We start from the raw sequence: 18257 nt of genomic DNA on the forward strand, positions 1-18257 counted from the left end.
GGCAAGCGCTGTTCTGTGAGGGTGCTAACGAGGTCACCTCATCACTGGGACACGAAAGGACCCGGAGTTTTGGTAACATTAGACTGGACTGTCCTCAGCCAGTTTCACTGCCAGACAGGCAGGATTCCCTTTCTTCATAAAGGGGGAAAGAAAAAGCCAAACTTACCTCCCCCCTTGCAATGCTACACTCCTGCATTCAGCTGCCCCCTCTCAGTCTCCAGAGTCTATTTATGGGGCATGCCCCTCTGCTGGAGCATGAACTCCTATGACATAAAGAATAGAGCCTGGTTTTTCTGGTTGGGCAGCTAAGAATCCCCTGCCCCGCCCACAGGTGCTGGAACTTGGGGTGCAGGGGAGCTGCCTCACCCTTTGGCTGGAAGCTTCTTCCATCCTATGTAGGGTGCACAGCTGGGTCAGTAGCTCTCAGCTCCCCCACTATCAAACTGTCTCAGCCCCCACCTCCAACAAGCCCTCTGCCCCCGACTCCCTTCCCCTAATAGAAGGCAGCTTTGAGCAGCTCGGCACATCCTTGGTCTCCTCCCTGCTGGCCCTAGGACCTGGGGCTGTGCCTTGCGATTCTCCAGGGCAGCAGAGCTCTCCCGAGGGGGGCAGGAGGGTCACACTTCACCTTCAGCGTCGCCTGGGGGTGCATTTTGCGGGTGGATGGGTCAACCAGAAGTCGCTTCTCATGTCTCCTGGTGCATGAGGGACTCAGATGATCACCTGCAACCAGAGGAGAGACGTGTGACCGACATGCAGCCTCCAGGGCAGCAGCCAGCAAGGCTTAGCTTGGCCAAACTCTGCCAGAGCCGGGGCTGGCGTGAAAGAAGTTCCTGGGGCCCACGCCCAGCCCTGCTGCTGGCTCACAGTCAGTTAGGGTGAGACCAGCCAGGACCTCCAGGTGCGTGAATCCAAAGAATTGTATGGTGAGTTCATCAGCTCTCACAGCAGGACTCCTCAGCGTACCTGCCCACTCAACCCCCGCTCCTCGTCACCTCACTCCCAAGGAATCTTCTTTGTCGAGTATCTGTTATTCTGGACTGTCCAAACGATATGGAGATGCAGGCAGCTCTGTCGACTCTGGGCAGGGGCAGAGTTCATACCTGCTGGGGATGGGCAGTGCCCAGAGCATAGCTCCCTTCCTGCCACTGAGCCCCAGGTCCGGGCTTTCAGTGTCTCCACACACACACACATCCCACAGAACTGGAAGGGACCTTGGGAAGTCATCAAGTCCAGTCCCCTGCCCTCTTGGCAGGACCAAGCACCATCCCTTTTTTTTTTCAATCTATTTGCCCCAGATCCCTAAATGGCCCCTCACGGATTGAGCTCACAACCTTGGGTTTAGCAGGCCAATGCTAGCACAGTTGATTCATGCCATTGAAAGGGCCACCTCACCCATGTGCTCTCCCAGCTCTGGTCAGAGTGGTGGGAGCACATGGTCATGGGGGAGTGGGATGACAACTGGTGGCACTGGAATTTCCAGATGAGGCGGCAGATCTTTGTGGAGCTCTGCCAGCGGCTGTCCCCTGCGCTGAGACACCAGGACACCTGCTTGCGGTGCACCTTCCCCGTGGAGAAGAGGGTCACGATAGCTGTCTCGATGCTGGCCACTTCAGACAGCTACTGCTCCATGGGACACCAATTTGGTGTGAGCAAGGCCACAGTCAGGGCAATCGTGATGGAGACAAGGGGGCCCAAGCCACAGACCCACCGTAGAGGGGGAGCCAGGATAAGGGGCCTGGGGTGGGGCCAGGGCAGGAACCAGGACAGGGGACCCAGGTGTCCAGCAAGACAAGGCTTTGGGGGGCCCCCAGGGAGGGGGCTGATTCTAGTGGGAAGTGAAGAGGGGTAAAACCTGCATCAGAGCCCTCGGCCAGAAGGAGCAGGACTCTCCCGCCATCCAGGAGCCCTGGCCCAGCCCATGCGCACTCACCTCTTGTTGGCTGTCGGCTGTTTTCAGCCACTTCGACCTGGCTCCGTTGCCCACCAGCGGTCTCTGCTCAGTGGGGAGGCAGCTGCAAGGGCGGTCAGCCGGCTCGGCCCCGCCGCACTCAGAGATGGTTTTCACTTCTGGCAGGGTGGGCCTCTGCTCAGGGATGCGAGCCACTCGGAACCTATGAACAGGGCAGCACGTGGGCCAGAGAATCTGGGGATGATCCACCACCCCAGGGGCAGGAGCCAGGCCAGCGTCACCCCCAGATGTGGAACAACAGTCAGGGCCTGACTTCACACTCAAGGCAGATACAACATGCAGACACAGGTCCCTTTCCAGGCCTGGCCTATGCCTCGTGGCACAGATGGAGAAACTGAGGCACGCGGCACCCAAGGAGCCTGCCAAGGTCACACTGCAATGGGTGGCAGAGCTGGAGGCCAGGTTTCCAGCCGCCGTCTCTAGCCCACACGCCTGGGTTGAAGCACAGAGTTTGTGCATCTCAACCAGCTCTCAATATTCAGCCCACATAAAAACCCAGCCAGTGGGGTTTCCCAGAGATGGTGGAACAAGCGACCCCACCCTGGCAGTTCTCTCGCAGGGCGTCATGCTCTGCTCAGGGAGGCCAGGGCCGTACATAACACAGGGCCACTGCTTGGCTTGTAGGACAGCGGGGACTGATCCCAGGAGCTCGGGATGCAAAGCCATGAACCTTCGCTGGGTCCATCGGGGCCTGCCAGAGATGCACAATGGGCCACAGAGGGCTGCACGAAGGCTGCACAGGCCCTGAGTATGGACTTTGCCTGGCTGGGGCCGTGTGCTCCTTGGTGGGCCTGAGCTGTGATGTGGGGGTGCAGGCCCAGGCCCAGCCCCAGGCTCAGCTCCATTCCCAAGAGCTGTGAGAGCGACAGGGAGCTATCCCCGCACCCCCGCCTGGATCTGCTCCTCTCACCTGCCCACAGAGAGGATGGTGATCTCTCCTGGCCTGCTGGCCTTGCTGCCCGGCTTTGCCAGCTTGGGGGTGGTGCTGGCGGCGGCGGCAGCTGCAGCTGCAGCTTCTGGACAAAGCAGCACCTCCGGCCACTTCCTCTGGCAGCAGCGGGTGCAGCTGGGCCCCGAGCGAGTGGCCAGGCCCTGCACCGTGTGCAGGTGGTGCTGATGCCGGCAGATGTGGGGGTGGTGCGGTAGAAAGTGCAGCCTGCTGGGGGAGAGACAGTCAGCGGGGAGCTGCGGGGGGGGTTGAGTGCAGCCCCATCAGATAACAGCAGCTCCCCTGCATTTTCCCTGCTCTGCGCAGCCTCCCCCGATCAGGCAGTCTTGCTTCAACAGCTGCAAGCAAAGCCAGCACCATTACAGGGCTGCAGGCCCAGAGCCCTTACCTGTGCGCCGGCTTGTGGCTGCTCTGCACCAGCTGTTTGCTGTGGTACTCCTTCAGCAGCTCCTCCAGGGCAGCAGCGTTCTCTGGGGGGCAGCAAAAACAACAAGGAACGTGCTACTAAAAGCAGGTGCAAAGGGAGACACCAGAGCTGCCGTTCGGCCACTGGCTGGCTCAGGGGAAGTGTTAGAGCGTCGCAGGCTTGGCCCGACGTGGCCTAAGGTCTGGCTGTGCTGGCTCGGGTCTGTGACCGCTGGTCAAAAGACCTGAGCTCTCTGGCAGGCTGGTGAGGAAGCAGGACAGCACTCAGGTGCTGGAGCTGTACGGGGGAGACTCTCTGGAAATCCAAGTTCATGGCCAGCACCAATGCCACGCTCACCAATGGAGGACACCTGTATGGTCTCTCCATTGAGTCAAACACTCAGCTTGCAGGCCAGGGCAGACCTCTGGGTCGGAAGGCCCTGTCCCCCGAGATACTGACCTTTCTTCTCCGTGATCAGCCGCACCAGAACCCCGATGGTGTCTTCGTTCGCATCCTCTATTCTGTAGGCTGAGAGATTACCTGGAAGGGGACAGCTGGGAATTAAAACCTGCTGCTCTTTTCCATGCAGAGTAACAAAGGCTAGGGCTGTACTTCGGGGAAGATTGACCTGGTCAGGGTTGATCTTCTGAAGTTCGATTTCATGCATAAATCGACCTGTCTGGGGGTGGCAGTCGACCCCTGTACTCCTCGCGATAGGATGGTCGATGGGAGAAACACAATTGCTGTAGCTAGAAGTGTGCATCTGAAATCAACTCACCAGCATAGTATAGACCAAGCCACAGCTGCTCGGCAATTCAAGGCCATCCGCTGATTAAGCCTCATGGTGACAAGCAGACAGGCAAGTGGTGTACCCATTTTACATACAGGGGAATGGAAATGAGGACTCACTCAAACTCAGTCAGGGGCCTGGCCTGGCAGAATGAATCCAGGCATCCTGGCTTTCAGTCTGATGCCCTAAGCACTCTCCCTTGGCACAGCTATGAATAAAGTTTCACCTTCCCTGACATGGCATTTAGAGCCCCTCCGAACAATTCACACAGTATTTCTAAACTCTTCTGTATCACCCACGCCAGCTGGTGTCCTGGCTCAGCAGGGAGCCTTTTATTGTATAGTAGTTCTAGCACAATGTAGTGTCTAGTGGCCCAGGCTCCATTACGCTAGGTGCTGTACATATGCTCACAGCCCGTAGCCTGAGAAGCTAACAAGAAAACGGGGCCTTGTAGCTGTTCTACAGATGAGAAACCAAAGCATGGAGGAAATACAGGGCTTCAAGTGAGCAGAGCTGGGAACTGAACCCAGAGCCTCAGCCAGGAGCAAAGCCTCTTTTTAGTCCAGGGTAGCCAGCTCTGCTATCCCAGCCCAGCACTGCCTTGTCAGCAGGGGAGAAAGGCCTGACCCCATATCCCAGCTCCAGGTGTGGTTCCCAATCCCAACGCAGCAGCCTGAGCTTGGCTTGTTAGGGCCACGCACGCTACCTACTTCACCCCACTCCTGGGCAGGGCATGCCTGGCCCCCTCCAACGAGCCTTTCCTCTGGGCACTGCCCCACACCCTGCACTGCGAATGAAGTCATTTCACCAACACTACAGCCATTGGCCAGGAGATGGCGGTGCAGTCCAAGCCAGCCCTGGCCATCTGGCTCTTGGGGAGACATCTGGGCCCCCATCCCCTCTTAGCACAGGCGACTGAAGCTGCTGAAGCCCAGACAGCAGGAGGCGCTGCAGTCCTGGCTCAGAAAGCATCACCCAGGGCCAGTGTGTGATCTCACGGTGCCAATGGACAGCTGGCAAAATAAACCGGCTGGGCTTCCCACAGCCAAGGGGATGTAGCCCAGGCTCTGAGCTGGTGCAGCATCTCCTTGTCCAGGCAAAGCAGAGCACAAGGGCTGTGAAATACCAGCTGGGCCCAGGCCTGGTGACTTCTGGCTCCAGCAACCGCTGGCCTGGGGTTTATTACCACGCTCGCTGCAGAGACCCCTAGGAGCAGTTCTCTGGCCGGGCCAAAGCACCATGATCCCGTCTGGCCTCTTGGGCTTTAACTTGCAGAGCTCCCTATTAATAAGTCGCCATCTCTCCCCTCCTGCAGACGGGTCAGTCCCGCCTTCGCCAGGGTGAGCCCACCCCCTACAAGCTCTGCTAGAGCCCAGTGCACTTTACAGGGGGCAGATGAGAAACAGACACAGAGAGCAAAAGCTGAGCCAGTCACACAGCAGGAGAGGCAGGAAGAGGACCCAGGTCTCCTGGGTTCCAGCCCACTGCACCAGCCAGCACAGCCTACATAGGGCATGCCCAGGAGCGGGATACCTCCCCTTCACCGGCAGCAATATGGGAGGGGTGTGATGCTCAGTCACACACACCCCCCCGGCCCAGGAAACCTCCTGCCAGGAACCTTTTCAGATGGAGCTCCTCCAACGCCCCCTCCTTCCCTGGACGGATCAGCGGTAATACTAGGCCAGCTCAGAGACAAGCTGGGGGCAGGTACTCAGTTCCTCCTCCGTCAGGTACCCTGCCGGCTGCTCTCTCTCAGGGAGGAGGGATGTATCCTTGGGCCCTGCTGCTCCCCTCTACCCCAATCTCACAGCCTTGCTCGGCCTGAGGGGCTCAGCACGTCTGACACCACACCAGGCTCTGGGGCTTAGTCTGTGGCTGGAAGTGCAGTCCGGGGGGTGGGATGCTGGGCAGATGGCTGGTGCCTCAGTTTCCCTGGCTGCAACCTGGCGGTAGAACAGGCCGCTGAGAGGACAAGCGTGGCTGGGGCCCTCTATTACAAGCAGCGACCCTGATGCTTCAGCTGACAAGCACAGGGACAATCCCGAGACGGCCGAGCTGGTGCTCGGACGCAGGAGCTCCTGAGCTCCGGTTGGAGATCACCACCCCCTCATACTCCCTGCCACCTTCACTATAGCGAATACCCATTCAGCAACTAGGTCAGCCCCAGCCCCCACGCACCGCCTGGCTTTTCTGCACAGCCGCCACTAGCGCAGCAGACCTCAGGGACCGCTCGCCAGCCCCCGTAGTCATGGTGACAGCAGCCAGGGCTGGGCACTCCAGGGTTATTTGACTTCCTTGTCAGAAGAGAACAGGGGAGGCGTGTTGCGGGGCCGGAGCCACAGCAGGCAGCCTGCAGGGTTTGTGCTCAGAGGCAGAGGGTAGCACAAGTGGGCACACTGGGCAGCTGTCCATTGGCGCAGTGGCCTGGAGGGGTGGTGCTTTGCCAGGGAGTTTGAGTGGGGCACTGGGGTTTAGAGCATTTTCTTCAAGCCCCAGCTCCCTGAGTCATGTGAATATACCTGACTCAGCTTTCGTGCGGCAGTCTGCAGGCCTCGCTGCTGCCCGACAGAGCGCACAACTGTGAGCCCCGAAAGGCTCTAAACCCAGAACCTCAAACAGCTGCCCCGAGAGGGGGACGTCTTGTGATTATTAAGCCACTTTCCTGGATTTCCGGAGCCTGACTCAGGATCTCCGACAGCAGGGGGGCAGTGGGCTTCATTTTCATCAGCCCCCCGCTCCCCTCCCCCAAGACACGAGCCTCACACCCCTGTATCATCACCTTTATTTTGAGGATTCCCATGGCACCTCTGCAGCAGAATTTCAGAGAGATGAACACATACCCTCATTGTGGGCTCTGTGCAGCAAAGAGGGTGAGACAATGACCTGTTCCATGCAAGAGGCCCAGGCCTGAAAAAGCAAAGTTGAAGGACCCCAATGCTGGCTCCATATAGGAGCCTTCCTACAGCTTTTCTCTGGCCGAGGAGCTAATGAAACAGGGCAGAGCCCGGACCCCGACTTCACCACAGCTCATGGATAGCCCATGTCAGGCTTTTCATGCCTAACGTGATTCACAAGCTGCACATACACCATACTGCAGAAATGCGGCCACCTCTGGGGTGGAGGGACCTGCACGCAGAGAAGCATGCCACAGTGGGGTCAGGAAGGGGAGATTTTTTCCTGGTTGCATCTTGCCTGTGAACATTGTTATCAACACCCCTATGGTGTTTCTATTGATGATGACACAAAAAAGAATTCCAGCTTTAAGGTATCACTGGAGAATTCCCCACTCAGAAACCCCAGGCACCTGGGAGAGAGAAAACTTTGCTTCAAACATGTCAGGATCTGAACCTTGCTCTCTGGGGGTGTTCAACCAGAGGATTAGGGCTCTAAGCCATTTCCAGGGGCTGCTGAACAGACTAAAATGGACACCTTGTTATCAAGAAGTGATTTAGCTGAGTCTGGTGATTGTCATAGAATCATAGAACACTAGGACTGGAAGGGACCTCGAGAGGCCATCGAGTCCAGCCCCCTGCCCCAATGGCAGGACCAAGAACTGTCTAAACCATCCCTGACAGACATCTATCTAACCTGTTCTTAAATATCTCCAGCGATAGAGATTCCACAACCTCCCTTGGCAATTTATTCCACTGTTTGACCGCCCTGACAGTTAGGAACTTTTTCCTAATGTCCAGCCTAAACCTCCCTTGCTGCAGTTTAAGCCCGTTGCCTCTTGTTCTATCCTCAGAGGCCAAGAAGAAAATGTTTTCTCCTTCCTCCTTATGACTCCCTTTTAGATACTTGAAAACCGCTATCATGTCTCCCTTCAATCTTCTCCCTGGACTTTGTTTCTATGGTCACCAGTAACAAGCGAGACACCATGGCCAGCTGTCATGGAGCAATGGAAATATAACAAGTCAGTCAGTGCGGAAGAGATGCATTCCTATTGGTTCAAGGGCCAAGCGTGTCTAAGACAACCGCAAGCCAGTCTAGTCAGCCCAGTGCTGCTATTGGCTACAAACAGGCTGGTTTCTGCTCAACTCCTGTAAATGGTCTTCTTGGATAGTCAGGGGCAGCCCTGTTACTAGTCCAGCTGGCCCCTGCCCTGCCACCTCAAACAGAGCTATTAGTTACCCCTAGAGTTATGGCCTGTCCTGCAGACAACAGCTAGAGCTCACTGTGCTCTTCCAGCACTAAGTGCGCACAAAGGGGAGCCCCGTATCTCTCCCTCTATTCAAGAGATGGAGGGAAGCAACACGCCCCAGGTCACCCAGCAGGCCAGAGCTGGGAACTGACACCAGGTGTCCCAAGTCATAGTGAGGACAAGGCCATTCCCACCACAGTTTGACTAACCTCAAAAACTGCCTAAGCCCCCAATGCAGAGAGAGGGCCCCGAGGCTAGAATAGCTCCAGATTCCAGCCCTCAGACACTGGGGACAGAGCATTTCCTGCAGAGGGGCCTCATCTGTGGAACTCCTTGCCACGAGAGACTGGAAATTTATGGCAGGTAGCACACACCAGTTGCAGAAAGCCTTCTCCAGGAGCGATGCCCCAGGGATTCAGAGGAAAGCCAACGACCCCCATCCCTCAGCTTGTGTGACTTGGGCAGCCGTGCTTATGTCAGGCAATGCAAGGAATCCAGGTGCCACAACATCACAGACCTGGGGAGAGGGGATTCAAACTCTGCTCCCTCCGCTCCAAAAAAATAGAGGCCTCAGCTGTGCGAGCGCACAGAGGCCTCCCCTAGCTGCGGGGAGCAGTGGGTACCAGACATGGACAGGCAACCCTGAATCACACATATCACAGCCAAGGGAAAAAAGAATTCTCAGCCTACAGAGGCTCTAGTACCATGGTGGCTTGTCCAGCATCCTAACAGCAGCGTCACTAGTCATAGCATTTGGCCCCGGATCTCAGTTTTGCTCCCATTCCCCACCTGGCCAGCCAGGGTCACAACAGAGCAGTGAATAATATGCTCTGCTTCCTGTCTAGCCTGGGACAGGCTCTCCAACCCCCAGCCCCGACAAGACTCCAGTCCAGATACTACCTGAGAGGCCAGATCTGCCTGGCTCAGAATGGAGCAGGCTTGCTCCAGAGAGGCAGAGTTCAGGCCCACTCTTCAGGGGCTGGTTGTACAGCTACCTACTGCCTTGCATCTGGCTGGGAAGCCCTCATGCAACTAAACCCATATGCTGCAAACACATTCTCATATGCGCAGAGTGGCACCAGAGGAGGACCCAGCACCTTAGCTACCAACACTCAGACCTGTAGCAGTTGAGCTAAGGGCTCCTTAAACTATCAGCAGATCCTCTCTTTGGCCTACAGCTCCTCCCCTCACCCTCTGACTGATGGAGCAGCACTGATGAAAAGGCTTGTGTGTCCCGGGAGCAGGAAATTTTCATTACTGTGTCACCGGGATCATTAGACACCCGGGCCTGACTTTATACTACAGAGGTGCTGTCTCCCTGCTGGCAGCCTGCAGGAAAGGAACTGGGCTGACTTCAGAGGAAATGAATTGGCTACAGGGCAGGCACCAACAGGAAAAAACAACGCAACACAAAAAAGGAGCAAGGAGAGAAGAAAAACCGAATTCCATCCACTTCCAGCCGCTGGCTGTCTGGGCGAGTGGTTTGGAAGGAGGGCAAAGGGAGGGAGTTAGCAGACTCCTCTGCGATTCAGCTCAAACGCAGGCTGAAAGGATACTGGGAGAGATGCAGGAACCTAGAGGATGGGGAAAGAATCCACACAGAATGAAGGAACTCGACACCCGCCTGCCTGGCTCCTGGGCAAACCGCACTCCAGGAGGACAGAAGGGAACGGCTGAGCTGCTCGCGCAGCAAAGGCTTCTAGCAGGGTCTGGGACGACGTCTTCCCCACGCAGAGCCTCGTCCTGCACGACTTCCAGCAGGAAACTGCCTCCCCGCTGCGACTGCACCCCAAGTCTGACTGCTGCGCCCCCGGACGTCGGCAGTCGTTCATGCAGCAGCCACAGGCTCTCCTGAACGGTGACAATGCTGACCGCCTGCGCTTTGCCCTTTTGGCCCCGGAGGCTTCTACGCGACTCACTGCAGGTGACCTGGCTACCAACAGTACCAGTGGGTCTCCTCTGCCCCACAGTCAGTCTCATCCTGAGCTTAGCAGCAGTGGCCTCCCCTAGGGTGCAGGAAGTTAATGGAGGAGGGAGAGCAGGGTGGCTTCCCCGGCATCCCCGGCTAAGACAGGGGCAGCTGGGTCTTTGCTGGGGGAGGCCAGGACCGCCCTGGCATGCACTCGAGGCTGCACTGGAACCATAAGTCCAGAGAGTTCCAACCACAGACAACCCCTCCTGCAACAAACTCAACAGGGATTTAGGTTAACCCGTCCTCCCCTGGCACTGAAGCTGCTCTCAAGGGGGGTGGGAGGCCAGACTCCTGCCCCCAGATCGCTCACATGGAAGTCCGAGAGCAGAGCCCTCCTGCACCCAAGGGAGAGCAGCATATCCCTCCCTGTGTTAACTGGCTGCGCTCCCACCCTGGCACCCCATGGCTGCTGGTAGGGATTCAAGGCACAGGGGGGCTCAGCTCCCAGCTCCACTACTGCAGCACAGTCCAGTAGCACTGGGGCAAGAGCGGGTGTTCTTACCCCCCCCCAACGCTGACCACCACTCTCCCAAGGTTGGCAAGTCCTGGGCAGCCTGGCTCAGTCCTCGCCCATGTCACTGCAGCCTGTCCTGCCGCAGCTCCTGCCCTTGAGGTAACCTGCTGATCATGGCTTTGTTCCCTGCAGCGGCTGAGCAGTACGCAGGTGCTGTCCGGGGGAGCGACCCGTCCCTGGCTTCTCCACTTCAGCCCCCGCCCTGTGCAGCGCCTGAGGGAGGGGTTGTGCCATCAGTGCTGGGAGGGGGGAACCCCATGCCCCAGGCTATGTGGACAAGGAAGGGGGTAGCTGAGAAGGAGCTGGCAAAGGGCTGGGCGGGGAGGGAGGGGATACAGCCAGTGCAGCTGCACCCAGGCAGGCCTAGGCAGAGGTCCGGCATTGCTAGAGTGTGGATCCCGCTGGCCCGCCCCGGCCACGTTCCACCGGGGAGAGGACGTGGGCTCGTGGTGTGAGCAGGAGGCTGAGAGTCACTGCCACCCAGTGACTCTGCCACCACTCAGACTGCACTGGGCCTTGGCTGTGCAGCCGAGAGATACCCCCTGCCTGGGAGATGAGCGAATTCACAGCCGTACAATGCCTCAAGTCCTTGGGCAGGGGAGACGCTGGCTACGTCTACACGTGAAGCCTACATCGAAATAGCTTATTTCGATGTAGCAACATCAAAATAGTCTATTTCGATGAATAACGTCTACACGTCCTCCAGGGCTGGCAACGTCGATGTTCAACTTCGACGTTGCGCGGCACCACATCGAAATAGGCGCTGCGAGGGAACATCTACACGCCACAGTAGCACACATCGAAATAAGGTTGCCAGGCACAGCTGCAGACAGGGTCACAGGGCGGACTCAACAGCAAGCCGCTCCCTTAAAGGGCCCCTCCCAGACACAGTTGCACTAAACAACACAAAATACACAGAGCTGACAACTGGTTGCAGACCCTGTGCCTGCAGCATGGATCCCCAGCTGCCGCAGCAGCAGCCAAAAGCCCTGGGCTAAGGGCTGCTGCCCACGGTGACCATAGAGCCCCGCAGGGGCTCGAGAGAGAGTGTCTCTCAACCCCTCAGCTGATGGTCGCCATGGCGGACCCCGCTATTTCAAAGTTGCGGGACGCGCAACGACTACACAGTCCCTACTTCAACGTTGAACGTCGAAATAGGGCGCTATTCCTATCCCCTCATGGGGTTAGCGACTTCGACGTCTCGCCGCCTAACGTCGAAGTTAACTTCGAAATAGCGCCCGGCGCGTGTAGCCGTGATGGGCACTATTTCGAAGTTAGTGCCACTAGTTCGAAGTAGCGTGCACGTGTAGACATGGCTGCTATGGGCTAGAGCTTTGCTAGGATATGCCGGGTGTGATCCCTAGACTGGTCTGGTGCTGTTTGGCCCACAAAAGGGGATTTTCTGGCTAGACACCAGGCGATGCAGCTGCTGCCAGGACTCGTGCGCCGCCAGGGAGAATTGGCCTTTCAGGCTGTCTTCAGGCCCCTCACTAGCCTGTGTCGGCAGCTTTCACCATCTCCCTCCTTGTGAGCGCTCAGCCCAGCCCCACCAGAATCACACACGCCTCACTCTCCCACCGGTGCTCCATGACAGCTCCCTGGGAAGGGAGAGAGCTGCATGGGGGCACTGCAGAGCCAGGGCAGGGAGGTGTCTGCAGGAGGGGGGAGCTGATCAGCCCTAGTCTGGGCGGGGTGGGTCCCATGGGGCGACTTCTCCTCCCCTCTGACTACAGAGAGAGTGTTTGTTTAGACAGCAAAGCAGACAAAGAAACAAAGCTGGAACCCCTGGGCCGAGGAAGGAGCTGGCCACTAAGATGTTTCTCACAGGAGATCTTTGAAGAAACTCCACAATTCACTGCTCCCTTCCCCTCCCCAGCAGAGCCGAACCTCCCATCTCGGGTGGCAGGAGGTCCTGGAGCACAGTGCCTAGAGCCAGTGGGGTCAATGCATAGGGGCTGCCAGGTTTCCCAGCACGCATGGACCGTGCCCACTTGGCCACTGTTCCACCCGTGGCATGGGGCACTCGGGGACCGTTCTCCCCTCTGCCAGGCTGGGGCTGGTCTGGTTCTTCCCTGTCACAATCCACCCTCCTCTCAGGTATTTCCAGGGTGCCTGTCACGGCACCCCAGGGCAGACACCAAGACGGGCGCCATTCTCCGATTAGCCAGGGCAGGGCACGAGAGGCAGCCCTCTGGGGTGGTGCTCTGGATTCTGGAGCCAGGCAACGCAAAGCCCACCTCCTGCTGCTGGCTCCAGTCAGCATGAGGTGTGAGAGCAGAGCCTGCCCCTCAGCCCTTACCGTCTCGCTCCACCTTCGCCATCTCCTCATCCAACTCCTTGTGGGCTGTGCAGTGGTAGCCCTTCTTCTTCAGGAGGTTGCAGACCAGGATGCCCAGCAGGCCCATGAGGCAGAAGACTGGCACAATGGCCAGCACAGCGTACTGTGTGGTGTTTTCCTCCCGCTTCCCCTCCTGCGTGCCGTTGGACACTGCCCTCTCTCCCCGTTTGTGCAGGGCCTCCACATGCCTGGCCAGCCGGGGCGGTATCTGCTTTGAGGCTGGACAGATAAGGGTTTAAAAAAAAAAAAGGCTGTCATGCTAAGAGCCAAAGTATCTGGGTTCTAGCCCTGGTTTTGCTGAGTGACCCAGTGCCTCAGTTTTTCCTGCCATAAAATGGGGATAATTGACTCCTTTGCAAAGAGTGAGGCCTGCATATTCAGGAGCACCTTTGCCAGGCAGTTGTTGTAGGCTCCACTGCTGGCTTTCCAGCGGGGATGTTCACTTTTGGGTTCACAGCTCTTGGCGTCAGCTGCTGTTTCTGGAAACACTGTCAGGACTTGGGGGGGTTGTTTCAGTTCTTCCTTGAAAACTGTGGGAAAACATTCTGGCATAACTGAGAGGTCATTTTGTAAGGGGCCTGTGGAAAACTCGGCTGGTGCTCTGTGCGCAGCCCTGGGGCAAGAGAGCTGCTGGGGTGCTGAAGCAGCTGGGATGTGGGGAGCCAGGCCTGTGCCTCGTTGGTGCAGAGTTCAAGTTACAATCCTGGTCAGCAGCAAGAAGGGGCTCCAGCTTCCAGCTCCCACCACCACCCCAAGAAAGAGACAGTCACAGCTGGCTCAGGATGGACCACGGAGGGCCTGACAGATGGCAAAACAAGGAGCAATGTCTCATATTACAGTGGGGGAAGTCCTGGTTGGATGCTAGGAAAACCTATTTCCCCAGCAGGGTGGTGAAGCACTGGACTGCGTTACCAAGGGAGGTAGTGAAATCTCCATCGCTAGAGCTTTTTAAGTCCTGCTTGTTAAAGTCCTGGCTGGAATGAGTTAGTTGTGATTGGTCCTGCTTTGGGCAGGGGGCTGGATCCAATCACCTCCTGAGGTCTCTTCCAGCCCTAGGATTATATTATAGGTGGGGAGGGACTGCCTCTCAGAGGGGAACTTGCACCACAGCTATAGCCTTTGCAGGGGAGCGTGGGGATGTTTAGCTAGTTAGTTCCCCACCACCAAGCACCTGGAATGGGTAGCCCAGCTGTAGATGGGTGGCAGCCACATGCCTGGGAGGCAACCAGGCAGCTGTATGGTGTGCGTACACCCAGGACCGACTGTGCCCACACCGTGGGTCAAACAGGCAATCCTCATGAGCAGCCACAGGTGGTGTCTGAGGTGATGAGCTTTAACCATCATTAGAGTGCCACCTACTTGGGCAGAGACGGAGGAACAGACAAGGCTATTAATGACAGCACAGGGAAAGCAACAGCTGCATTCAAGACTCTTTGTCCCAGATTGACAGGGGTCAGCAACCTGTGGCTCCAGAGCCACATGTGGCTCTTTAAGGAGCCACTTGAGGCTCCAAGCACTGCTGCTACCAGCTCCACTTGCAGCTCTGGGGGCTGCCACCGCTTAAACAATGCCTACAGCTAAACCAGAATTTATTTTCTTGTTTGTTTGTTTAAGTGGCGGCAGCCTCCAGAGCCACTGAGCAGTCAGCTGCAGCTTGGGGAAGACAGCAGGGCAGGGAGCCCTGGAAGAGGAAGCCGGCAGGGCTCCATGTGGGGGAGGTCAGCCTGCAGGAGAGCTGGGGGAAGGGCAGCTGAGCCTGCCCTGCTGGTGCTGCGCAGCTACGCTGAGAATAAGGTGGTGGTGGGGCAGCTGCAGAGTGGACAGCTCGATGGCGGAGGCCGGTAAATCTTGGGGATATGGAGTGGGTTTGGGGCTGAGGCAGGTAAAGCCTGGGAATGGGGGTAACAACTTTCTAACTGATACAAATCATTGTGTGTGCGCTGCTCTTAAAATAAGGATGACAAAAGCACGGTTTGACATTATCTATTAAGGACGGCCTCGTATTCGCGTGCATTGCGGCTCGTGAGGGATTGATTTTGTAACTGAACTTGAAAAATGGCTCTTCTCACTATTTCGGTTGCAGACCCCTAAGTATTGTTAACTATGGGGATTTTAACTGGGACTTCTGGCTTGCCAGTCTGACAAATCACAAATTATATCTGCAAAGGCAAAACTGCAAAATCTTCAACACAAATGTGAGCAGTTTGCTCTCGTATGAGTGTGAGACCTGATGTACCAAGATGAGTTCCAATCACAAGCTACAGACATTCATAAACAGATGCCTGAGGTACGTCCTTCACATCAAATGGCAAGATTTTGTCACAAATGAGGAACTTTAGAACAGAGCAGGACAAGAAGCAAATGATGTTCGAATCAGGAGAAGAAAGGGGGCGTGGCTAGGTCACACTCTCAGAAAACCATCATCCATAGAATCGTAGAATCATAGGGCTGGAAGGGACCTCAGGAGGTCATCAAGTCCAGGCCCCTGCTTCCAGTGGGATCAACCCCAACTAAGTCATCCCAGCCAGGACTTTGTCAAGCCAGGACTTAAAAACCTTAAAAACCTCTACGGATCCAGCACAGTCCATCAAGCTCTCACATGGAATCCGCAAGGAAAATGCAAAAGAGGAAGACCTCGGGCAATGTGGAGAAGATTTACTGAGAATGAAGGACAACAACTGCGGTACTGCTGGGGTCAGCTAGAAGTTTTGTCCCAAGACAGAGGGAAGTGGAGGAGATTTGTAGATGACCTGTGCTCCACCCAGAATACAAGGGTTTAGGTCAGTCAGAGTTACCAGCTCCCCTGACTAAATCCCCAACTCCAACAATCCCCTTGCAGGTTCTATCAGCTGCCGTGTTCTCCCCTCAGTGGGTGGTGGCATTACTACGCACTGCCACAACAGCATAGGAGCTGCACCCCAGACCTGGCTGCACTGCCGGGGTCTCTTGCTTTAACATGTGGTCTGTACAGTAATAGGGCCTAGAGGTCAGGGCTTCCCCAGGCCTGATATTGGGCAAACTCTGAACTCAAGATGATGCCGACGCTTCAGTGCTCATGGGCAAAGCAACTTTTGCGTCACTCCAGAGACACCAGCAGCGACTCTGCTGGAGAAGCTCTGCACTTAAAGTGGGCTCCATTCCCGCCCCTTCACGCCACTCTCGGGACAATGGGGCCCCAGAGCTCTGCAGAAGGACATCTGGACTCCAGGCGGTTTCTCCTTCTTGCGGCCTGGCCTGCAAGTGGTCGAACAAAGCTTCGACCCAGAGGGCGCTTTGTAAACACACGACCCCGGCGGCAGACTCCACGGTGGGACTGAAACAGCTGGAGGATTGTGGGAGTCCAACGGAGAGCATGTGTGAGCCCTGCTGCTGCGTAATTCTCAGAGCTGAGAGCCTGGGCTTCTTCGCCCCTTGCAGAAGTGTGGCAGGTGAGCAGGTCTCAGAAAGTCAATCCAGCCCGGAAGCGCAGGCCCCCATCCAGACAGGCAACCAGTACAGTAATAAAGGTTGTACCTCCCTCATCGAGCACCCTTAGGATCTGAGGGGTCCCAAATGAGGGGATTTGCTGGATGATGGGAGGTCAGGCCTCCTGGTCGCCCTGAGGTCGGGAGGCACCAGCCTGCTGGCTGGGCTCCCCTTCTGGCCACCACAGGCTCCTTCCCTCAGGCTGCCTAGGAGGGGGTCCTCCTGCAGGGCTCCCCCAGTGGGGCTGCCAGGCTCCCCTGGCCCTGGCTGGGGTCTCTGCAGCTGCTCACGGATCTCTGTGCTCCAGTGAGGCTCTCTGCCACAGGGCTTCTGGTGGGGCTCCTGACTGGGGCTGGCTCCCCACAGTGGGGCTCCCTGAATCCCAGCTGGGCTCCCCACTGTGCGTCTTCCCTACCTGGCTGCCTGCCCCATGGCAGCCCCTGGGGCTCCCTGCCACTAGCAGGGACCCACTCCAGCCCCACGCAGTTGGAGCTCTCTGGTCCAGCATCACCCATGGTCCTGCCAGATGAGGGATGTTGCTGGATGAGTTTCAACTTGAACATGTCTCTGCTTGTCTAGCAAAGACCAGGTGTGCAGCCTGCAGAGCAGGCCCATGATCCCCCCCAGAGAAGGGGAGCCTCCCTTGGGGCCGACCATGTGTCCCTCCTTCTCAGGCAGAACAGACAGTTCTTGTGTGGGGAGAAGAGCCGCGGACCCAGGCTAAGGAGCTGTTTGACCCATCTGGGGGACAAGGACAAAGACCCCCTGTGATGCAATCAGTGAAAAGAGAAGCACTGAGGACATTTAAAGTGCAGGACAAAAGACTGCATGAAACCCCGCACTGAGGTGGGATCTTCCCCCCGACCCCAACGATGGAGCTGCACGAGGACAAGTCCCCACCACAGTCCTGGATGTGTTAGGCTGCTGGGCATAACCAGTGCAGCTGCAGGTCTGCCGGCAGCTCAGCTCAGCTCAGCTCAGCTCAGCTCAGGAACACACTGCTAGTTATCGGTCACGCAGCCGGTGCTGCTGCCCTGCAGGGAGCTCAGCTCGACAGCCTGTTTGCCTCCTCCTCCAACTCCCTCCATCTCCAGCGGTGCCCACTGGGGCAGCGATTGTGCTGTGGCAGGCCTGCCCGGGGTGATCGCACCGCTGGCAGGTCAATGAATTGGCCCCACGTGCAGCAATTCGAATTCTGGCTCTCCAAACGGCAAGAGACCCCCTCAGTGGGCAGCAGAGGCTCCTGGAAGGAAACTCTCCTCCCTTTCGGCCCTAACAAACTCCGGTGCCCCACCAGAGAAACCCCCCTTCCATCTCCTGGACACAGGATTTTGTAACCCCAAGCGTGACCGCCATGGCATCCATTTCCCTCTCGCTGGTTACACTGACCTGGGCAGCCTTGCACGCCTTGGGGAGCAGAGGAGCATGGCTGGCATTCAGCTGCTGGGTCCTTCTCACCTTCAGGGCTGTAAAACCTGCCAAGAGCAAAGGACCGAAGTCAGGATGAGCGCACAGCTCGCAGTGTCACACAGGCATTCCCTGAGGGCGTGGGGCAGCTGCTGGAAATCCCAGCTCAGACCGAGCCTGACTAGAGTGAAAGTAGGTTACATTGCCTGAATGCAATAAGCTATTGGCTGTCTTTCCCACCCTGCACTGCTCTGTGTCTGCCCCGTTCCACCCCAGAAATGGCTGCATTTCAGCAGCAAGGCA

At 57.2% G+C, this 18257-nt stretch overlaps 1 protein-coding gene across 1 annotated transcript in view; it reads right to left on the bottom strand.

Annotated features, from left to right (window-relative positions):
• Nucleotides 1–711: 711 nt before the first annotated feature.
• RELT (RELT TNF receptor) overlaps nucleotides 712–18257 on the bottom strand; it is a 70874-nt gene continuing 53328 nt past the window's right edge. Inside the window, exons 5-12 of the mRNA XM_074978413.1 lie at nucleotides 17937–18022; nucleotides 13044–13301; nucleotides 3787–3867; nucleotides 3310–3391; nucleotides 2883–3131; nucleotides 1934–2114; nucleotides 1396–1563; nucleotides 712–723 (exon numbers count right to left, since the gene is read on the bottom strand). Coding sequence (XP_074834514.1) covers nucleotides 712–723; nucleotides 1396–1563; nucleotides 1934–2114; nucleotides 2883–3131; nucleotides 3310–3391; nucleotides 3787–3867; nucleotides 13044–13301; nucleotides 17937–18022 — 1117 coding nt within the window. The remainder of the gene's footprint in view (nucleotides 724–1395; nucleotides 1564–1933; nucleotides 2115–2882; nucleotides 3132–3309; nucleotides 3392–3786; nucleotides 3868–13043; nucleotides 13302–17936; nucleotides 18023–18257) is intronic.

This window comes from Carettochelys insculpta, chromosome 1, assembly GCF_033958435.1.
Source record: "Carettochelys insculpta isolate YL-2023 chromosome 1, ASM3395843v1, whole genome shotgun sequence".
Taxonomy (NCBI): domain Eukaryota; kingdom Metazoa; phylum Chordata; order Testudines; family Carettochelyidae; genus Carettochelys; species Carettochelys insculpta.